This window comes from Acanthochromis polyacanthus, chromosome 4, assembly GCF_021347895.1.
Source record: "Acanthochromis polyacanthus isolate Apoly-LR-REF ecotype Palm Island chromosome 4, KAUST_Apoly_ChrSc, whole genome shotgun sequence".
NCBI lineage: Eukaryota > Metazoa > Chordata > Actinopteri > Pomacentridae > Acanthochromis > Acanthochromis polyacanthus.
In genome coordinates, this window is record NC_067116.1 from 36,094,692 (window position 1) to 36,118,136 (window position 23,445).

At 41.5% G+C, this 23,445-nt stretch overlaps 1 protein-coding gene across 2 annotated transcripts; it reads right to left on the bottom strand.

The window, feature by feature from the left end:
• Nucleotides 1–1,073: 1,073 nt before the first annotated feature.
• On the bottom strand, nt 1,074–23,053 carry dnm3a (dynamin 3a). Of its 2 annotated transcripts, XM_051947551.1 has the most exons (21): nt 22,454–23,053; nt 19,612–19,685; nt 18,936–19,085; nt 18,503–18,706; nt 18,196–18,294; nt 17,135–17,295; nt 16,913–17,055; nt 16,685–16,820; nt 16,481–16,548; nt 16,255–16,393; nt 16,075–16,161; nt 15,899–15,969; nt 15,744–15,804; nt 14,143–14,169; nt 13,280–13,393; nt 8,355–8,464; nt 5,265–5,376; nt 4,466–4,627; nt 2,897–3,120; nt 2,659–2,808; nt 1,074–1,469 (listed from the first exon to the last, which is right to left on the bottom strand). In XM_051947551.1, exons 1-21 carry the CDS (start codon nt 22,612–22,614, stop codon nt 1,436–1,438), a joined length of 2,487 nt encoding a protein of 828 aa, XP_051803511.1. In that variant the 5' UTR covers nt 22,615–23,053; the 3' UTR covers nt 1,074–1,435. The 2 variants fall into 2 exon arrangements, with proteins under 2 accessions (XP_051803511.1, XP_051803512.1); XM_051947552.1 differs by lacking the exon at nt 14,143–14,169.
• Between the last annotated feature and the right edge of the window lie 392 nt (nt 23,054–23,445).

Here is a 23,445-nt window from a genome sequence, read left to right on the forward strand (position 1 = left end):
AAGGGAAATTTGTAAGAAATTATTGGAATTTTCTTCTTGAAGATTTTGAACATTTTCAGAAATTTGAGGAATTTTGTTTGCTGAATCTTGCCCGTAAATGAAGACAAGAAGAGGGTTAATGAAAAAAAAAACTGTGCCAGATGCTTTATTTCATTGTCAGGCACCACGTGATATGAATTCATTTAAAAAGAAAAAAGATATCCATCTTTAACGTAATCTGCTGGATTTTAGTGAACATAAATAATTTTAGTTGGCCACTCAACAAAAACTAATTTCTATACATTATTCTGGTGAATAAGAGAGAACATCAATAATAACTCATCTAAAAAATAAAGATTTAATATTTCTGTTGAATGACCAACTAAAATGATTTTATTACAATGTAGCAGATAATGTCTGATAATTCTGCTACATTCTAATGAAATCTTTTTTTTTTTTTTTTACTATTCCAGCATTTTCTTTCTAAAAATTAAAGATAAATCTGATAATAAGTATAAATATTATCTGCTACATTCTATTGAACATAAATAATTTTAGTTGGTCACTCAACAAAAATATTTTTCTATACATTATTCTAATTGAAAAAGAGAAAACAGATAATTATAATGTCTAAAATTAAAGATAGTCTGATAATTATCAAAGATTATCTGCTACATTCTATTCAATAAAAATAATTTTGTATATATTATTGTAACTGAAGATGAGAAAACAATAATTTTAAAAGATTACATTTTAGAATTATAAACATTATTTGCTAGATTCTACTGAATATAAATAATTTTAGTTGGTCACTCAACAAAATACTTAGTATACACTTTTGTAATTCAAGAAGAGAATACAAAGACAATAAAAACATTTTTAAAATTGATATGCATGATCTGCTAGATTCTAATGAACATAATTAGGCTTAGCTGCAAAACTTTTTTCAAAATGCTGTTTTTTTTTCCTGCCACAAAGTCAAACGTTTTGTAGAAAAGCGAAAAAGAAAGTAAAAGCAATAATAGTGATTAAATTAACTGATACTGAGAATAATGTTTGTCTAGCCTTGAAATAGTAAGAAATCAGGATACATGTTCAAAAATAAAATACCAGTTTATTCACAAACGGTAAAAACAGTGCATTTATATTCTCTTTTAGCAGAATAATTCAATTTGATATTTTTTTTATATATACACAAAGTTCAGGCACTTGAGAGAAGTCAGCAGAGAGTTGTGCACATTCCAGCGTTTATGGCCAATGTATTATGTACAAAGCAGACTCAGGACGGAGTGAATTTTGCAGACTGCAGCTCCCAGAGGAGACGGGGAGAAGCCCAGCGTAGTGCTTCAGCTGGATTACACATCAGGCAGGTTGTGGGATTTCTCTGGGTAGCAGTCAGCTGCAGCTGGAAGAAGTACAGGGGCAGATGGGTAATGGAGTCCTGAGCAGAAAAGACTTATTTGACGTTCGGTATTGCTGGAGGATGCCTCCTAGAGAGAAGATCAGATCAAAGATATTATATTAACATTAATAAAACGTCTATATAAATCCCTCATCATAGGTCTATTCTGGATTTTATCATCAGCCAGGACTCAGACTGAAGCTTGAGTATCAGCTTTCCACCTTTCTATGCCCATTTCTCCTAAATGATGAAAATTAATGAAATCCAAATAAATAAAATGCAAGTCTCCCTTATCTATAAAACTGTAACGGCACTGCAGGCAAGAGTTCTGAAACGTGGCATAGGCTGAATGGATTAGGATGTTCTCTTAAAAGAAAGTATTACATGGGCAAACAGAGAGTTAGATGGGTCGGGCACAGTTTCAAAGAAGAAGAAGAAGAGAGAGAAAATATGAGTTAGGTTGATGGAAAATAGTTATTACTACAGGACATGTGATGACATGAGTCAGGGTTCACAATTGTTCCTAGCACAATTTCTTCTCTCTCTTATTTGCCAATAATGCCACACATTTTGTTACACAAGTCATGGCCAGTGTCCAGCATCACCAGAATTTTCACTGAGGAGAATAAATATAAAAATAAGAAGTAGACGTATAAAAGTAACCTCCTATCTCATGCACTGTATATCTATAGGGGAAGCAGAGAGGCATAAGGTTGGATGGAAAGACTCAGGAAAGAGGCTATGCGGGAAAGAACCTAAAGAACCATTGGAGAGCACAGAGGAAATGGGGCAGAGAGAAAAAGGAGAGACGGGCCAAAAGCAGGGGAGGAACCAGTGAAAGAGGAGAAGTGAAGAAAAAAGTACAAGAAAAAGAGGTACAGGGAAAAGGAAAAATAACGGTTATTGCATGAGGGAAACTGAGGAAGGCAATAAAACAAATGCATGCTAAAGGAAAAGGGGGAAAAGGGGGGGGGGGGGGTGTGGGACAGAGAGAAAGATGAAAACTTGACAAAGCGCTCAGCCTGTTGTCTCTGGCTCCAGTAGAAAGCTGCACTGAGAGAAGTCCTGTCTACTGAGGCTGATGGGAAGGAGAATATGAGAAACACATTTTCCAGCAGACCCCCACCCAGCTCAAATAACAACTTTCCCTAACCCTGCACCGCTGTGGAGGAGCGTTTGATTGTGTGCTTGTGAGTGCGTAGATGCCAGGCCTGGCGAGACCTGGAGGGCATCGTGAAACAACAGGTCGGGTTTTAATTTCTGTGTTTCAGAATCACCTTGGCACACTGGTTGGGGCTCGGCTGTGTTGAACAGCGAGCCGCTGAAAGCCGGCGGGGGAAGCATTGTGTCCAGTGTGAGGCACCCGAGGAGCAGGTGGAGCATGGCCACGAATCACTGGCCTGCCTGAGTGTTTAGGAGGACTTAGGCTGGGTAGAGAAGAGAACCTTAAGTGACAGCGCCAAGATGTACACGTATGCTTACTGCATGCATCTGTGTGTGGATCACTGCGTGTACCTGGAGGGCTGTATCCAGGAGGAGTCTACAGGTGGAGGCAGAGGAGTGGTGCAGGTAGAAGTAGAGATCTCTCCAATGACAGCGAGCGCCTCCTTCAGGGCTGCATGTTTGCTGAGAACTTCCACCCGGTGCTGCTGCTGCTCTGGTGACTCATCCATCAGCACTGAGCATTCTCCCAGAGCGTAGAGCTGAGCCAGGAGCTCGGAGCTAATGAACTCCTTCACCTACAGCGAGGGATTATAAACTGCTGTGACAACTTCAACTGCAGACTTTGTAAAGTGATATTTTTCTCTGATTTGGACTCTTAAGACTAAATTCTTAAAGGTGTGGTGAAAATTGTTTTTTTTTTTATTAAAAAGGTTTCTCTTTTTCCTGTCAGGTAAATATGATCCAATTGTGAACACATACATGTCAGACTAAAGAATACAGATTCTACTTAAAAGTTATGACAGATTATTGCCAAACCAAGTTACAAAGGCAGGTTTTGCTGGATCACAACGAAGCGTTTAGCTGGTACAGCAATGTAACCCTCTGAACTCCAAAATCTGTCAACAGGTTTAGAGGCATGCTATCTTAGTGCAATCCATATTTCATGTGCAATAATCATGTGTAGAGCAGCTCTCTAACCACGAACCGTTTCCATACTGCATAATTGGTCTTATGTTGTCTATATTTTCAGGTGTACTATATAGTCTATTTTCAATGCTGCTATTCAGAGAGTACCAAACTGACTTTCATTGTTTCTGTAACAGTAACCATAAAGATCCATTCTATTTTATTCTATCTTTTGCTCTTTAAAAATGTCAAGATGACAACTTTTTATCAGTACCAGAAACTGTAAAAGCGGCAAAAAAAATTTCCAACTTTTCAACAGTTCCTGGACTACTCATCTGTGAGGTGCTGTTCTGTCAGAAAACATCCTCAGATCTAAGCTAGAAATTGTGAAATCTCATCAAAAACCCTTTATGTCTCATCTACAATTTCAGCAAAAATAAACTGTTTGCATGAATCAGATTTTGTAAAAAAAAAAAAAAAAACAACAAACATTCTGCCCTCGTCAGTGAAAAATGACTCAACTGTGGCCAATATATCATGTGACAAAAATTCAGGGACTTTCTCAGCTGGGCTGAACTGCAGGCTGTGTTTACATAAACCACAGAGGAGACAAGTGTGGAAACAAATAAAAATGCAAGAAGTAAAATATCTACAGTAAGTAGAGTCACCATTTTTTCCCAGTATTGCTGACACACGAGGACCCTTGGAAAAATGTTGCACATGTTGATTCTAATTTTTTCAATTTTTCTAAAAAAAAAAATGACCAAAGAAATTCTACCTTTTTTCTTACGTTTATGGTATTTACCTTTGTCATACTGCACAAAACACATTTCTGAATTCTCTCCAATTCTTCCCATGGCTGTGCTGTTTTTATTGAGGTGTAGGAACTGCAGTGAAAAACGAGCCCACAGTGAGCAAAAAAAAAACCCGCCATGGGAGTTCAGAGGCTTAACGAAAAGAGAAAAAAAAGGGGGAAATGGCTTAACAGCTAACTGTGTGGTCTGGACTGCTTACACTGTTGATCATGAGGTGCATTATGGTTTTTGGCATTAAGTCCCTGACGGTCTTATAGATGATACTCATGTAGGAGTCAACCAGATTACGAATGGTCTCCACTTGACGCTCCAGCTGGGGGTCTGTGAAGTTTTCAGGAGTTCCATTTCCCTGACCATCGACCTGAGTGACAGACAGACAAGTTGGGATAAAAGTACAGCAGATAGCCCTTACACTTTTAACCAGTAAAGTAGAGAATTGTGTAATGTGCTACAGGGACTACTCAGAAAACATCCAGCTGGTAATTTCATGCTAATACAGAATCGTAACGTGATAAAGATCCATCTTATGTGTGTTGCCATATCTTGACATGTATCCTATTCTGGTGACAAGAAGAAACACATTCGAAAGCATAAGAACAAGGAGAGCAGAACAGAGGGAACACAAAGGAGGGAGGTGAGGAGGAGTGGGCAGAAGAAAGAAGAGGGGGGAGCGGGTGAGGGACGAGGAACTGCTGATTAGAAACAGACTAGAACACACACACACATACACGCATATTGTAGTGACATCATGGACCAGGAATGCTGCGCTAAAGAACCAACGACAGAGCGGGATGAAGGGGTGGGGGACTTGCTTTTCGCTTTAGCAGGGGGGGAGAAAAGGGGGAACATGGAGAGAGAGGGGTAAGGGGTAACGGCGAGGATTTACGGGTTAGCGAAGGCAATGAGAGCGCAAAGGTGAGGGGCAGACAGGTGCAGCTCCCCACAGCTAAGGTTAGGGTTGGGTTTAATTAGGTTGAATTGGGGGTCAGAGTACTAACAGCGACTCTCTCAGGGTACACGCCGGCCCGCAGCAGAGAAGCCTTCCAGCTGTCCAGCTCCTCCTGAGAGTTACAGGCCAACTCCAGGCATTTGTAGTCCTTGTACACGTTCCTGCAATTCATTAAATTCCTGTCAGATGTCTCCAAAATATATACAGTAATAACACCCAAAACTCAAGGGTGCTTTCCACAATACAGAGTAATAAACACATAAACTTGCATACCTTAACAAATACACAAAGATGTGGGGAGATTGGCCCAGTGCTTACTTTACTGTCATGAAAACATACCAGAGTCGTGCAGATGTCTCTGGTAGATCGTTCATTCTGGTGCCGCAGAGAAACGGCAGCACAATGCTTTCTGATCGGCCACAACATTAAAACCACCTTCCTACACTGTGTAGAGCCTCCTGCTAAAACAACGGATCCTTTGGGGCCTCCACTGATCAGGTCTGCTCCTGTGCACCTCAAGGATATTTGATCAGATTGGGGTTTGGGGAGTTTTGGAGGCCTTGAGCTCTTTGTTGTGTTCCTGAACCATTTTTGCGGTGTATAAGGGTGGATTATCTTGCCACACCACACACTGAGGGTTTTCCAGCAGAGCATTGTGTTGTAATGAGATGATCAATGTAACTCCTCTCACCTGTCAGTTTCAGTGCTGATTAGTATAAAGGACAACCATCCACAACCCACAAATGTTCTTGTGAACTGTATATAAGTGAAATAAGCACAGTTTTAGGTGGGTTGTAGTGTATTTAAAAGACAAAATCTGGGCCAAAAATGAGTGATTTCAGCATTTGTGTTCAAATTTCTTAAGATAACTTTTTCGCTCAAGTGTGAAGCGCTCCTGGGCCCAGTACAGTTTCACTTGTAACATGCAAAACAATAAAAGCTGCTATTTGTTTCTACAGGAAAGTGTAATTTCTTGTGTTTGCATTAAAAATAAGAGTTATTGTAATTAGTTTTTCTTTTACAGTGCAAATGTTGTAATTTTGTTAATGATTTGTGAGAGCTTCTACATTTATTTTCATTTATTATGTATTATAGAGCGATGTGTATTGTGAATGTTTCGTCTATTAGGAGCTTTTTAAATTTATTAAGGGGAAATAACTAAAACTCAGATCATGTCTTTGGCAAAATTAATTACACAGCATGGTAGAGTTGTGGCAGCCTGAGCTAATGTACCGTACACAGACTTGTTTAAGTGGTTCACTGGCTGACCTGTGTCCCATTCCAGCTTCTTGCGTAAATGACTGATACACGGGTAGCAAAGGCCATTAGGTTTTATGTAAACCCATGTTGGTCAGCCCCATGTAGGGAACCACAGAATGACAAATATTTAGCAAGTTAGGCCAAACTCGCCAGAATTACACTTAATATTGTGCGAAATCAAACAGAATACAGAGAGAAGGATTCACAGACAAATGTTAAAGACACAAGCACTTGCAGCAAGCAGATCCACACGTACACATAGAAAATAAAACAGCTGAATTTACTTCTCCTCAAATTCACTGCATGACATGATGCATCTCACGTCAGCTATTATCACCGCCGTGTATTTTCTCACTGCTGATTCCCAAGCTCCTCTTTCCTTCTCTCGTCCCCCCTCACGTCCCTCAAACCATCTCCCTATCTTGGCTGTGGAAGCTGCACAGAAAAGTTAAGAAACAAGCAAAGGATCTGGAGAAGGCTGTGGCCCATCTGTTAAACATTTTTCTTTAATCACTCAGTTGTTTCTTTCCTCCTTTTGTTGTTCCCTTCTCACATTCAGAACACATAGCAATTAACCTCAAATATGTGAAACCTTTGCGTGTATGAGAGACAACAGAAACGGAGACAGAAATCAGACTGGCTGCAGCGACTGAGAGCTATACTGAAAGATCAAGAAATAGGCTTTCAGTTTGTGTGCTTATGACTGGGCTAGGATGGGTGAGGCTAATAAGTCAGGGCGTGGTGCCTAACAAGCAGGGAGCCAGGCCAACCATGACAATACTAAAGCGCTATTACACTAAGTTCAGGACACCAGTGTTCTCAAACGCACATTTAAATTGTTCTCTGAGCTGATACATCAACATTTTTTTTCTGCTCCTCCTCGCTGCACTCTCGTCAGCTCATGGCCAGTGCGAGTTTTTTCACTCCTCTTGAGGAATTTCTGCAGAGCCTTGACTGCTTTAGATTTGAAGAGTTTCCTGAGGTTTTTGATTACTGTCAGACAGAGACAAAGCCACTGCAATGTCTGCCCCCCAACACACACACACTAACACAGAAACAGAGAGTGAGGGCGCAGGAAAGGAGGGAGGGTTGGAGAGGGGGGGCGCCACAGGACAGACTTTGACACATTCCTGGCCGATGGCTCTGATACTCTCTCTCCCGCTTTCTTTCTCCTCTCAGCCCTTCCAATTCTTCTCGCTCCCTCCTTTTTGTGGTGAGTCGAGCAATTCTTTCCAAACAAGAGCAGCCTCATCTCTGATCCAAGCTCTCTGGCTTTGATTAGCTGCTTAATGAGCCTGCCGTCGGTATGCTGCGGTCTATACGCGCACTCTTTGCAGGGGCACATACACACGTGTACAAACGCACAAATGCACTTATGAATCCAGTTTGTGTGTCCGAATGCAGCATAGCACAGAATTATAAACAAAGCCCACATGCTCTGGTACAATCAGCCAGGCTTTGGGTCAGCTCCAGCTCCTAAACACTCGCTCTCTCTCTCTCCTTTCTCTCATGCTCTCCCTTTGTCTCTCTGTCTTTCTCAATCTGTTTCACACACACAAACCCAGCAAACTCAATCTCAGCCTGGCCCTCAACAGCCTGGAATATACTCAGAGACAAAAAAAACTACACCCATTCCAGTACCCACTGGATATCCTTTCAGTTCAGGTGGCAAAGTTGAATGAAAGAGGTCAGAGGAAGGGCAAAACACCACACTGACACCCTCTCCCTTTCCTCCTCTGACACGTCCTCCCTTGTAAAAGATCACCAGAATTTCAGCAAACAGGTGACAAGAACAGAACTCCCTTTTCTGACTCACACACTCACTCAACAAATAGGAGCATATAAAAAAAAGCACATGCCTTGAGTCACACATACAAACCTTAACTCTGTGTTGAAGATAGCAAAAACAAATTTGCTGGACATGAAGCCCTTCTCAACATCTCTGAGCTTCAAGTTGTCCAGAGGAAGCATGTACTTCTTCTCCTTCTCCTGGAAAAGATATAATATAGAAAGATAACATTTGACAGAGGTATGCAGAGTAAAATATGACATCACAGAAAGGTAACACAGGTGTTGATAGCAAAAAACAACAGAGACTGGGGCTAGTTCACTTGGGGGCTTCAGCGAAAATAGTTGTGTCTGGTGGTTAATATTTTTCAGCCTGCGCCTGGAGAAGAAAGAGAGGCCAAGAAACTTGAACTGTAATGGGAAAAATGTCAGAAGGCGAAGTTAACAGGAGATGTGGAACACTGTGCTAGCAGAGCATCCGAGTTCATATAGGATGATGTGTCTGACTGTCAGACTGACTCACATTAACAACCCACTAACTAGTGAAAGAGAGACAGTGGAGGAGGGAGAGCGAAGGGGAAAGAGATGCCATAAGTCTATAGTCTGTCATCACCATGGGGACTTATGAATGACAGAGAACAGTTGGAGGAGTAGGGCAGCCAATGTGAGGAGAACCAGACAGAATGGAGGCAGGGTACAGAGAAGCAGGGAGGGAGGGAATGAGAGAAGGGATACAAAAAAAGGAGGGAGAGAAGGCCGGGCCCACATGTGAAAGTCATTACTCAGACTCAAGCTCTAACACAACATTTCTCCTAAAGTGAAGCCCTTCCCCCTCATTTCTCTTCCCCAGCCTGCTCCCTCCGTCTAACCTTTGAGAAGGGGCCTTCCAGAAAGGCTGGCTGTAGGAGCCATGGATGTGGTAAAAAGAAAGAAGAAGATGAAAGAGAAAGGTGACCTCCAGAGGATGCCCTCAAAATCCTGGATGTTGTCTGTGTGTGTGTGTGTGTGTGTGTGTGTGTGTAGATGCACACATGCACGCCTGAGTGTGAGCACGTGCACACATGTGACAGGAGATATGACTATGCTGCTAGTACATTTTGGTCTTCCCTCGCTCAGTGCTCCCCTGAACCCTACGACTCTCTTCCTTCGCTCCCCTTTCCTTTTTTCCAAAGGGGCCCACTTCCTGTAACAGAGGATGAAAAAAAATGACAGAACGCGATTGGCGCTCATACAGCAACATCTGGGATCGCTTTAGACGGAGGGGGAGGAGACTGGAGCGAGTATAGGGTGCTCTGATGGGGTAGAAATAGAAAGTAGAGATGAGAAAGAGAGGAAGAGGAGGGATAGAGGTAGATAGAGGGATAGAGGGAGGTGAATTTTGCAAAAAAGTAGACGAGGAAACATTGAGGAACACCAAGAGCAGGGGAGAGTGTGCAGAAGAAGTGGGGAGAAACTGCAGACCAGTCCAAAGTTGATTCCCCATGGGTCCCATCAACCCATATATGGCTGCTAAGTTCCTCCCTAACTCTCTCTCCTTCTCTCACTCCCCTTATTTCCTTATGCCTTCCCTGAGTGAACAGGCAGATCCCTAGCTGAATGACTGAATGTGCCACGTCAAGACTGGATACTACGCCGGGACACAGCCCTGTGGACGGCCGACTCGAGAAACGCGAACATCTCTGACGGGGGGGACACCCAAAGGAGTGGATGTCTGATGTGTGTGCAGACCTCTTGCCCTGCGACCCAGCATTGAGACCGGATAAAAAAGAAGAGAATAACAGCGGAAACCTTTTGCCAACTCCCCTCCGCCTCAGGCAGGACTGCTAGCAAACAGCCAGAGATGGGAAAGGCGAGGCCCAAGTGAGAGTGACAAAGGGTCCTGCTCCGTCATCCCAGTGTTCAGACTACCTGTTCAGGATCTTACTGGTGTACAGTAGTCTGCACATTGGTTAGACTGTGCAAGGAAGTGCCTCAGTAGCCTACGCTAACAACATCTACATATGCACAAGACTCAGGATGACATGAAAACCTGCACGTAATGCAACTAATATGGTGTCTAATGTTCTCTGATGTTTCTTGCTTGCAGATTCGCAATTGCCTTTAAATCTGTACACACTATCAACAGCTTTCATTTCTTTAAACACCGTGATCAACTCTATACCAAGTCACGTAGTATTTCATCCATTTTGATGCATTTGTCAGCTTTGTTACGAGCAAATGAAACATACATTAAGGCAGAGGTTTACGTTCAAGCAAAAGACATCATAAAACTAAGTGCTGTTTAATCCTTTTTCAAGCTACAAACTCAGAAAGGAACAAGTTAACTAATAATTATTTAAGCTTTTATTACACAGATGCATTGCAGAGAAGCTCTAAACTAACTGTTTTTCTTACAGAATGCCTCACACTGTGGGTATTTTGAGTTTCTGCATGTGCATCCGTGTGGCAACATGATAACTTGTGTTCGCAGACATCGTGGCACTGCTTTGTATATGCATGTGTGTATGTGTGTGTATGTCATATTCCCAAGTGGTGTCGGGGTGATCGTGAAGGCCCATACATCAGAGCTGCTGTGTCTGAAGCCGTGTCTCCCCTTTCTAGAGACTAATGGATTTGAGATATGGAACAGGCCTCACACGCGTACACACAGACGAGTGCATGTAGATTAAGTATATAGGCATGAGTCGTCTGTTTTTCTTCATGCTCCCGAGTGGAGTTCTGGCAGTCGAGGGGTGAAGGAATGTATGTCTGTTCAGTGTGCTGTGCAGATTAAACTCTGAACTATTATGCTGCACTCTGACTATGAGGTCAATGCAGGGTACAAATATTGTAGCGCACCAAAATGCAAAGCAACCGCCTCAGAGAGGTTACAAAATTGTGTGTATGGAAGTAATTGACACAGGGATGATGAGTGGAAGCTGCAAGGGGAATCTTTTGGGGGTGAAGTGGGGGAAGAGGGGGATTTGTGAGAGAGACTATGGAAGAGTTTCAGAGAGAGGAGAATCAAAAGGGGAGGTCTGCAGTGTAGAAACAGCCATGTGGGATTTCTCTGGGCAGATCTTGGAAGCTGGTGTTTGGACAAAGCTTCAGATTTTCCAGCCAGGAATGTGCACAGTCCCAGGGAGACTGCCAACCACAGAAAGGGGGAGAAAGAGGGTGAGACAGAGGGAGAGGGGGAGAGAAAGGAGGAGTAAAAGGCAACAGAGGCAAAAGAAAGAGAAAATAAAGGGGGGCAGTAGTTAAAGAAAAAAGAAATGTCTGTGGAGGTAGTGTGGGCGGGGAGTTATGAAAGCGGGAACTGTAAGAGAGAAGAAGCAGAAGCTTGGCTTGTGTGCCTGTGCATGTGTGTGTGTCTGCTGTGTGTGTATGTGAAAAGCCTGTAGATCTGATGTCCAGTGATAACACGGTTGACTGAAAAAAGCACTCAAGCCTTGCAATTACATAAACAACTGATAACCCTTCCAACATAGTGAGGAGGTGTGAAGATTAAACGACTACTCAACAAAACTGAAATTAATTGGTAAGAGTTAGATTTTCATACTAGCTTTAATCCTTGTAGTGAAACATATGTGTCCCATTGTGATCTGCAGACAGCCAAAGTTTGAGGTTTGAGGTTCTGATGTGGTTGACAGATATTTGCTTGCCTGCCTTTGTATTATTTCTTGCAGATGTGCAAAAGTCTGTGTGCATGAGTAAGCTGATGCTTAGCAAGAGAATGACAGCAAGAGGAAACCTATAACACTGTGTGTGTACAATATGCATGCCTGGGGCTGTGTCTGGAACACAGTGTTCAAGCGATCCAGTGTTTATCTGAAAAGTGACCATGTGTCTGTCTGAGTGAGTGTATATTTTTCTCCACTATTTGCATGCCATTTTGTTTACATCAGAGTCTGCATGTGTACTGTATACTGTATACACAACTCTGTCCACTGTGGTGTGTGTGTGTGTGTGTGTGTGTGTGTGTGTGTGTGTGTGTGTGTGTGTGTGTGTGTGTGTGTGTGTGTGTGTGTGTGTGTGTGTGTATCTTAGTTTGGCTTGGGGCAGCTCCAGCTGTGTCAGAGTGAGCTGCTCCAAATGCCTAAACTCCCAGAAGAGGAAGAAAAGGGGGAGTAAGGGGGGAAGAGTGAGGGGAGAGCAGGACGAATAGGGAGGGGAGGGTGTCAGAGGAATGAATGGGGGGAATGGTGGGGTTCAGTTGCAGGTCCAGGTGGCAAGAGAGAAAAGAAACAGCTAGCTGAGGAGTGAAATGGGGGTTAAAGATGCCCATTCAGCTGTGCATGCCGCAAAACTTGCACACAGAAAGGGCCTTGAAACTACTTTCGTGCGGTTACCAAGAACAATAACTCATTTGCAAAAGCATCCTACATATTGTTGCTACCAACCACTTCTCAATCTGTCAAACAATACAACTCAATTTCACCAAAATCGTACTTACAAATGTTCACTATCCATCTTCAGTGTTTTCATCCAGATGTGAATGTTTACAGGTCCTTGTTTGTATCCATATACAAATGATGCAATGTGTTTCCCCTTCTCTGATCTCTCTCCCTTCCCTCTTCCCATGACATCAACTGTGACAGGATGAGACTGTTGTGGTGTGTCTGCCTGTCTACACTTGCTGTGCAGACCTTCTGCTCCTGTACAGCAGGCACAGACAGGCAGACAGATGGCAGCCCCACTGACATCAGAGCGCAGGGCCATTAGGACAGCTCTCCCGCCTACTTCAATAAACCAGCAGGAGCTTTATTGAAGCTGTGATAACAATATCAACAAATGAACAGTTTCCCTTCTACTTAATTCTTTGAACCTACCAGGGGGAACGCTATTTCAAGCTGCAATATGTTTTAATAAACTTGTGGTGACTTAAGTGTACTGCTGTGTTTGGGTCTCACTATTTTCATAAATGTTTAACACTTTCCACATCAGTCCAAATAATAACTTGTCTTGGGAATTAAACATAATAAGGAGATGAGGAACTCATTAGGTAAAAAAAAAAAAAGTATATAAAGGTCTCACCTCATCATCCTTGAACCACGACAGGCTCTCTGCAGAGAGGATGAACCAGTATTCCCTGGCTCCACCTTTCATGATGCCAATGTTGGAGATAGTCAGCCAGCCCTTCCGTATCACCTGCACAGCAGACAGAAGCGTAGGAAGGAAGGAAACAGTGACAGGATCAGCAAAAGAACTTTGAAAGGACAGGTTTATAGGAAAGCATGGATCCAATTAAGGTATACAAAGCAGGTCATACAATGAGAGTGGAGCTTGCCAATGAAAATAAAGAGCAAAGTCAGAAACAGCTGGCACTGCAAGAAACAAAATCCAGTTTTAGATATGGAGCTGTGTGAAATGACCAAAAAAAATTTCACTACCACCAGTGGATAAAAGTAATCAAAAAAATCATTTGACGTACATGTAAAGACAACAAAGTAAGCATAAAAATAAGATTTGGAGAAAAAACAGGACGGAAGCAGTCGGGCAAAGGGTGAAAGACAAAGACACGGTAGAGAAAAGATGTGCAAAGAGTAAAGTTCCAGGAAACAGAACATAATACCAAGAAACGACAAGCACATCCTGCAAGTGAGGAACATTTTGACATCTGTAGATATTTATAGAACAGGAGAACTGTGAAAGATAAGGAATATTAGGATAGGACGCAGAGAGTACTGTACACAAGAAAAACTTAGAACAGGTTGTGACATTAGCAGTTGCAGATGTTGAAAAACACGATTAATAGAGTTGCAAGAAGCCATTTTGCCAAAGTGCATGTTTGCTGCAATCAGTCGCATGCCAACCCATAACCCTTAAGGTTGACTCCTGCACACACAAATCTCCAGCAGAGGCAGCAGTGAGAAGACTTAAAGAGATTGGTCTCCTACTATTAGACTTGAAGGAGGGGCCACACCCTAGAGAAAAACAGGAGATGAAGTGGCAACATTAATGTCTTTTTGGGGAAGACACAAATATCAATCATTTTATGGTTACGTATTATTAAAGCAGCAAGAGAAACTGTGCAAATAACTGATGTTATTTTTTATTTTTTAAGCTGCGGTTATAAAATACTGCTGTTCAACAAATATCATCATCATACATTAAAGTTCCTGATTAAACACAATTATACTGGAACTCTGTTTTTAATTATCCCTGCTTTTAAATATGTCACGTACATATTATATTGCACATTAATCATAGCAGATACATTATTTTAACTTGACTTGATTCCTGTGAAAAGCCAAGATTAGCTATGGTTACTGGAGCCCAAATCCTGCTCATTAAAAGCATAAAAATTCCCATTTATCTGTAGCAATGAATGTTGATTACAGCTGATTAATACACAACACATGGGACTGTGACGTAACTGTAAAAAAGTAAGAGGCAGACTAGAGGGTTAGGTCAAATTCAGCCATACTTACATTCTGCACTGCAGATAAGTGTAAATTTTGAGCATTTAGACAGTATTGTGCATGACATATGACATGACATGCATACACAATTCTGGATAGAAAATAGGATTAACAGTAATAAATAAGGGTGCAATGAATCACAAAGTCTCAATTCGATCATGTAGCAGCTGTTCAGTTATAGATTGGATAAGTTTTCAGATCAGCCAAAAAAGATCTACCAAAAAAAAGACAAATATTGCTATGACTCACTGTGAACTGCTTTTAATATGTCCGTTCATGTGAACATTTTGTCACTTTACCAATAACCTCTACATTTACATTTCCGGAATTATTCCTCGCTCAGATGAAGGCATGTTTTTAGTGCCGTTTGTTTGTGTGTCTGTCTGCGTGTAAGCACCATCACACAAAAACTAAGGCGCTGAATTTCATGAAACTTGGTGAAGAGGTAGAACATAGCTAATTCAGTTCTAGTGTGGCTCCTGATTACTTTTTATACAATTTCAAGGCAGGGAACTGGCCTTGGCAGAGAAGAGCTCTCCGAGTTCCATTTTGAAAACTTACTTTGAAAGTAACATCAGCAGTAAAACTGTACTTTATAAGATGATGGTTAAACTTTGCAATTGATTCACCGTTAACATGCGTGCCAAATCACGTGAGGGAGATTCACATGGGTTACAAATCAACTACGATCCATTACACCACAAGTAGTAGCATTTGGCCTCAGGGCAATAGCGCAAAGCTAAGGATGTTCATAGCAAGTAATTGCAGGATATCATTAGCATATTTAGTAGAAAGTGACTAAAACAGAATTACTAGATTATGACTGTTTCATACTCTGTTTAATTACAATTCTTTGATTACTTGTCAAAAATGCTGACAAAAGTGAAGCCATGGCCTGGGTGAACTACATCAACAGACAGATTGACCATCTGCCATCAAAATGTCTCAAATGTCCCTTTATTTGCATAGTTAAAAATGCAGCAGAAGTTCATTTCAGTGCTTCATTGTCCAGAATTTACCCTTGGTTTTCTACATTCATTTGGTTTTGGTGAATGTAGTGTAATTTAAAGTCTCACCTGGTTTCCTGTTATCCCTGGAACAGTCTTCTTATTGCTTTGATTGTAAGCCTGCTGGACACTGAGAAAGAAGAATAGCACATCTTACTTACTCAGTTAGCGTGTTACAGTTTGTAGGTTATTTTTTATCATTTAAAACCAATGAGGTTACTCACTTCGTGAAGCCGATGAAGTCTTCGTGTTTGGTATTTATGTAGGCAAGCTGTATGTCAATAAGCAGCAAGACCTGAACAGAGCAGACAAATATTAACTAAAGGAACAGAACTCCACATACCTTAATAATACAGTAATCTAAAACAAATTTTTAATGCAGTGTGCAAATCCAAATGACCTGATCTCTGCATCTGCTCTCATGTTCTCGAATTTCAGAGGTTACAATTCTCTCTGTCTCATCTCGCAGTTTGGGGAAAGAACTGAGCTATAGAAAGAAAACAGACCCCAAATCAGACATAAGACACTTTTGACACCATCAATTATACAGAACACTGTCAACACACAAGCGCACATATACCTTGTTGATACACTGCTGCGTAGTGGTGACTAGTTCTTGAGTGACCAGGTCAATAAATTTAGTACATGGATCTTGTAGCCTTGATATCTGTTTCTTCACTATGGCTTCAAAGGCCATGTCAGGAGTGAACAAGCCTGTTCTGTAAGGAAAAAAACAGTCGTTAAAACAGAAAAGTGTAAATGATGCAAAAGGATTTCACATTTATATTGAGACCACTATACTGCACCTGACACCATGGATGTTTCTGATGGCATAGTTGATCTCCCGCCGTAGCTTCCTCTCATCAGACTCAATCTTAGCATATCATGATAGACAGGTGAGGACTTAGCTTAGGAGCATTAGCATTACAGTAATTGATGCACTTAAAATATTCGCAGCACTATATACATTGAAAGATAAACAGAAATTAAACACAGAATCAAATGCCCACCTTGACCAGTTCGTAGGGGAAACGCTCATGGAAGATTCGATTGATCCTAGCACCTCCTGACAGATTGACAGTGTCTACTTTGTCACCCGAACCCTCAATTAGCTTCTCAAAATCAACAGCCAAGCGCTGAACTAACCTGGAAGACAGAGACATGGATGAACACATACACACATGAATAATAGAAAAAATACTGAATGGGCCCACAGAGTCAAAGGATGATAGACTGACTTTAGCAGTGTCTTGGTCCTGCGTGCTGGGTCATCAGGATTAAACTGTCCATACTCTTCGGCCTCTTTGTTCAAAGCTAGTAGCTGGCTCTGTAGATGACTACGGAAGGCTGGCAGTGTGTCTCGGATGTGGTTTGTCAGTTGCTGCAAACAAACGTTGTCAGTAACAACACATACACAGTACATATTTAAATCTTGATATGTGTTTGTATGCATTTTTAACCTGGTTAAGTATTCTTTGTAAATATGGGGTCCCCATGGTTTGAGCCATGTGTTTGTAGGCCAGATGGGACAGAAAGAACTTTTTCTCTGCCTCCAGAGCTTCTTGAATGTCCTTTTTCCCATCAATGTCCTTCTGACTGCGGTTCACAACCCCAATGTAACCTGGGAAGGAAGAGTCGAAAAGGAAATGAAGAGCATGTGATCACTGTAAGGAAGACAATAAGCGGCAAGAGAAAGGAACAATCTGATCTAAGACAATTCTCAACTCTTCCCAGGCTGCAATTTGTTCCAGTATGACTGTAGCATACAAGCAGGAAATGTGTGTGTTTGCGCAACAGCAGGGTATGTTGTGTAAAGCGGGCCAAATCCCCTATTTAGCACAGTAATAGATGTAATAGCACCAGGCTTCATGTCTAATGCTTCAGTTCTACACTGCTGCTAGAGCAGCTATTTCAGTGGGCTTCCATGGCTAATGCATTTGCACTATAAGAGAAGCATGAAGGATACAACACCTGGTGGTGCTTTACCCAGTGTGTATGCTGCCCCGGGCCAGGAGCCTCCTGCACTGGCTTTCTGGGCCTCACACACACACACACACACACACACACACACACACACACACACACACACACACACACACACACACACACACACACACACACACACACACACACACACACACACACACACACACACAGACAAACTGGTATGTACTCAGACTCCACAATTCTGGCTGTTACACAAACCTACACTATCAGTAATGTTTATATATGTAATATATACATATTGAAAGTCTTACTCTTTATCTCTTGCATACATCCACACAAGAACCAAAGCACACAGACTGATATACATGTACACAGACTCAGTGGCACTGTAGTGATGTCATACAAAGTGCGAGGCAGTTTTTGCTCTTGGCTGAGACTCAGGGTCTGGCTGGTGATAACAGACACAATCATGATGTCAGGCCTCTCCAAAGAGGCTCCATTGTGATTTGATTGCAGCTTTATGGCTCAGCACAACAAACACACATGCACATACACACACAGGGAGGCAGCACACCTCTGCGTAGGGGAAGCAACCTGTTCTCTAGGATTTCCCTGGCATTTGTTCCTGCATCCATCAGGTCCAGCTTTGTGATTACACCAATTGTGCGCAGACCTAAAGGGAGACAAAAAAAAATGTACTGCCTTAGCAATATGAAACCAGTGGAAGAATGAATACCATACTCAGCGCTTCAGAGACATTTTTTATTGTAATAAAGTGGAAAAAAATCCCTGGAAGGACAAAAGGGTGAAGAGATACAGTCACACGGTAAAATAAAAACCCAAACACTGTATAAGTCATCCCCTCCACAGCAGCGGTTTACCTTGCGGGTCAACATCTTTGGCCAATTTCAGTGCATCAGAGTTGGCCAGGTCAGTGTTGGCAGGCGTGACAGCCAGGATGAGGCAGTTTTCTTTACAGATGTACTGCATGATCATGTCTCGAACTTGGTACTCTATGTCAGCTGGCTGATCGCCTACGGGCACTTTGGTGATGCCAGGCAGGTCCACAAGAGTCAGGTTGAGCACTGTAGACACACACACACACACACACACACACACACACACACACACACACACACACACACACACACACACACACACACACACACACACACACACACACACACACACACACACACACACACACACACACACAAGGGAACAAATAAGCACATAGCTTACTTCTACTGTTTGTCAGAGAAATAGGCTGTATGCGAGAATGTGAAACACACAACAAAATACACACTGTGTTACCATTTGGTGAGTAAATCCGTAGGTTGATGGGAATAGGAGAGATGGCTTTATTCGATCCTGTAAGTTTCCGTGTCTCTGTCTCGATTTCCTTGCGGATCTCGTCAAAATCTGTGAACTTCTTTCCCTTACAATGGAGAAATTCACCATACTCTGGGTAAGACATAAGCAGAAGAGAAAACATCACCAAATTGATACCAGATTCATAATTGGATTAGATTTTTTCAGGAATATCTTTCAATTCAATTCAATTCAATTTTATTTATATAGCGTCACTTACAGTCAAATTGTCTCAAGACGCTTTACAGAACCCATATGCCTGACCCCCAGAGCAAGCCCAAAGGCGACAATGGCAAGGAAAACACCCTTTTAACAGGGAAGAAACCTCGAGCAGAACCCGGCTCTATATAGGGGGGACCCATCTGCCTGCTGTCTAGTATGACCTATCCACCAAAACTTAAGCTACGTTTTTAACCTTTGTGGGTCTGGCCATGCAATCTCAGAATCATACAGCGGGATACAAGACTGTTGTTTAGGTCAAACAATATAGCACACTATCTCACAGTTCTAAAAATTAGCTGGCATTTTTAGAAGCTTCCCAGCAGTCAGAAGCGGTATTTATCAGATATCACACTGCCATCTGGTGGTAGTCTTAAATACATGCTCCAAGCTTTCCTACCTGTGTTACTATTTAGCAGCTGGAGGATTAACGGTCTGCGAGTGACAATTCCTGAACCCCGTGGAAGAAAGTCTCTGTTAGAAAAGAAAGACGGAGTCAGAGAAGAACATACACACAGACAGGAAACAGAAAGGATAACTGCTTCTAACCCTGTCACTTCTGACATTAATGTCAGTCTGAAATATTAGTTTGACACCCCCACCACTTTACTTATTACACACACAGAAGCAGCCATTACACTAAAGCGAAATAATTTGCAACTAGAGAGTGGCTTTATTGCACTAGGAGCACTAACAGACAGCTGTACATAAGTTTTAGCTACATGTTGTGCTATCCAAAATATTCAGGATATATTTTTATATATATATATATATATATATATATCCTAATTTATATATATAATATTCAGACTTCAGGATCAGGAGGTCCACGAAAATGTTATGCGTCATATGATCAGCCATCTTAGATGTATACAGACTTAAAGCTAAATCTAGTATAAAGGAGCACAATGCAAAAGCTAAAAACATAGCCTGTCCTGTTTCCTTTAAAAATCAGATTCAGGAAGTTTGTTTTATTACATCCTGTCCCAGATCAAACAGCTGGTACAATCCTCCACAAAAGGGGTGTCATATCACACTCATGGCTGAGACAAAGAACTAGGGTAAAATATCAACACACCCTCAGGAAAGCCGCCATTAACAGCCTACTGCAGTAACTGGCAATGGCAGAGATTATAGGTTGGACAGCCAAACAATGTGGACAATGCATATGTCTCCTTCACAGAACAGAGCTTGATTGTCTCATCTGTGGCTGCAGGAAGCAAAGAAACTCCTGTCTACTATACAGCATTCCTTTCTAACAGGATGGAAGTACTTAGCCTCCTCATCACACACCAAACTATTACAGTTGCATTTAAGTTTCACCGAAACAATCCTGTTATTCATTAGTGGGATATGATATTTTTAGGACCTTGAAATCTGCTAAAGGTCAGAAAAAGATGTAACACAACAAAGCTCTGTTCAACTCAGTCATGTTGGAAGCTACCTAAATGCTGCTTCTATATTGTTTCAGGAATCAGATTAATCTCCACCCTTCACTGGCACCTTCACTGAGATAAGCTGCTATACTGACTACCGTCATACAGACACTGTCATATCTGGCATCCAACACTTCAGACTGGTAAAGATAGCCCGAATACTTGTGCTCGACGGAAATTATGACACAGAAAGTATGAACACATGAGCTGCTTTAGGTTTTGGTTTCAGTTTAGTGAAATTAGACATGTCCCATTACCTGAGCAGCCTAAATGGATTTACTTTTGACAATACAACCACTTCAAAGTGTATTACAAACCTAGGTTCTCACTCATCTCATTCAACTACAGATATTATTAATCACATTTTCAGCAATTACAGGCCATGCCTTTTTAAAAAAAAATAAGTTTAAGTATTTTAATGCAATTAACAATGAATTCAGTACAACATTGCACATAAATGTTTGCTACAAATATTCTGACAGTCATTTAAGTCATTAAATTGCTCAGGTGAACTCATAAAATTGCAACCAACAGCTGTTTATAAAGACAATTTATAGACAGTCTTTGTTCTTGTAGGCCATACTAATCAGACAGGATCAATATGCTTTCATTAATGGCTTAGTTAATGGTGACTATGACATATACTAATGCATTCTACATCAGTATAAAGTATTAATGAGAACAACAGCTCTCAAACTAAAGTATATCTTCCCATAGAGGCTGGTCTTTATACTTTCTGTTTGGTAAAATTCCAGTTTACTGTTGCTTCCCCATTCATAGAAAACTTAGGGGGTTTTCACTGTCTAGTAGCCATCAAGTCAAACTTGTGAAACAGTATTGCTTTATAGTGCAACAATTACAGTGTAATAATCAACATTCATAGTAGTTGAACTGCTATGTTTCCTGTTGAATTTAAAATGTATTATTTTTATATTATTTGTGTGTTTTTAAGGTGGTGCTTTGCGTATGCATGTCACCATATGCATCAGTTAGGAGCAGATCTCTTCATTTTACTGTATTTTATACATTACAATCACAATAAAAAGTTCCTATTCTATTCTAACATCATAAATGATGTATAAGGAACTGATGGTGTATTTTAGTCAACACAGTGGTCAAATAGTCAAACAGGATTTTACACAGCCTGGCAATCTAAGAGTCGCTCTTTTCGGTTTATTTGTGTCATATGTCAAAGGTGTCCTTTAATCAGAGCTGCGTCTAAAAGGACTAATCAATTAGTATGTGTAGATTCTCAGTCATCCAGGTCATGGTAATCCCAGAGCTTCAGCAAAAAGCAATTGAACGTCCTTGTTCGACTCTTGAAAATATTTCACCTCTCATCCAAAAAGCTTCTTGAAAAGCAGAACTGAATAAGCTTTTCAGATGAGAGGTGAAACATACTCAAGAAAATAAAAGAGAAGTTCAGTTGCTTTTTACAGAAGTGCCAGGGACGTGATAAATTGTCATCTATTTGATTATGAGATTAATCAGTTTGAGTGATTTTTATGATTAATAAAGGTTGAAATTCTCTGATTCCAGTTTCTCAAAAGTGTATATTTTCTGTTTTGTTTACTCCTCTGTGACAGCAAACTGAATATTTTGTGGTTGAGGACGAAATAGAGACATAATTTTTATATTTTACCAAACAACTGAAAACTAATAGATTAAACGACCTGTTATTTCCACTTCAACCATTCATACTAATTGGTATCAATTTTCCTTGTATCTGAGGCTTATCCACATCTAGTCAGCGCAGATAAAAGTGATTATGTATGTGTACAGGGTTGTGATTTCTTCGTGGCTTACCTGCCCACAAAGTTCTCCAGCACGGAGCTCTTGCCTGCACTCTGGCCGCCCACCACGGCTATCTGGGGCAGGTGGAGGCTGGCGCTCTCCCCCACGCTGCTCAGGGCGTCCTGAAGGCGGTTGACCAGCGGGATCAGCTCCTCCATCCCGCGGTTGCCCATCGCAACAGGAGGAGCTACCTGTCCGGCTCCTTCGAATCCTGTTTCCCTCCGGTTCTAGTCCACACCAGTCGACAGGGGAACTACCATACTTGGTGTTTACTCATAATTATATCTTTTAGCAAAATTGAAAGGTAAATAAAAAAGAACTTTAAGTCTTTTCTTGATGGTTGGTGCTAACTTTTAAGGCTTCGCAACTTTAGCTGCCGTTAGTTAGTGCGTCTGGTAGCGACGATAGTGTTTGTACTCACAGATCTCAAGTCCACAAAAGCGGCTCAGTAATGTCATTTTTGTCGCCTTAAAAGTCCAAAAACTCGTGGCGTGTCGTTTCTAGTAAACTATAGAGACATTAAGTAGCTCTCCGGTGGTCTCTTCGCTCAGTTTGGTCCATGTTCAGAAGGAAAACATTCTGCCTTGACAGCTTACTGAGTAAGTTTTCTACGCATGCGCGTTACGAAGTGATTTTATCTCGGCAGCCCCCCTTATACAGAAGACAGACACACCTTACAGCCAATTATGAGAGCACCCCGACTTCTTCGGTCCTCGGGGACATGGCTATTTAAAATCCTACGCATCCAGTGTGGGCAAGGCTCCTCTGCAGCCCTATAAACACTGCAACTAGAACCAGAGTGTACGATTCATCTACTGTAAATAACGCTGCTGCATTCTTTGCCTATGAGGGAGTGGGTAGGGTGTAGCACACTAGACACCAGAAGCACATGAAAAAGAAAGTAAAGGCTACATTAAATGGTGAAGTAATGCAACAGCAACAACAACAACACTTATTCAAATATTTAACAGCAATAGGAAGGTATTTTTGTAAAACCACTCCAT

Bases quoted from the DNA above. Each gene is read 5' to 3' on its own strand.
- dnm3a (XM_051947551.1), bottom strand. From the start codon at position 22,614: ATGGGCAACCGCGGGATGGAGGAGCTGATCCCGCTGGTCAACCGCCTT. The intron at 19,086-19,611 runs GTAGGAAAGCTT...TGTCTTACCCAG, and splicing joins GCTGCTAAATAGTAACACAG to AGTATGGTGAATTTCTCCAT. The intron at 16,821-16,912 runs GTCAGTCTATCA...TCTGTCTTCCAG, and splicing joins AGGACCAAGACACTGCTAAA to GTTAGTTCAGCGCTTGGCTG.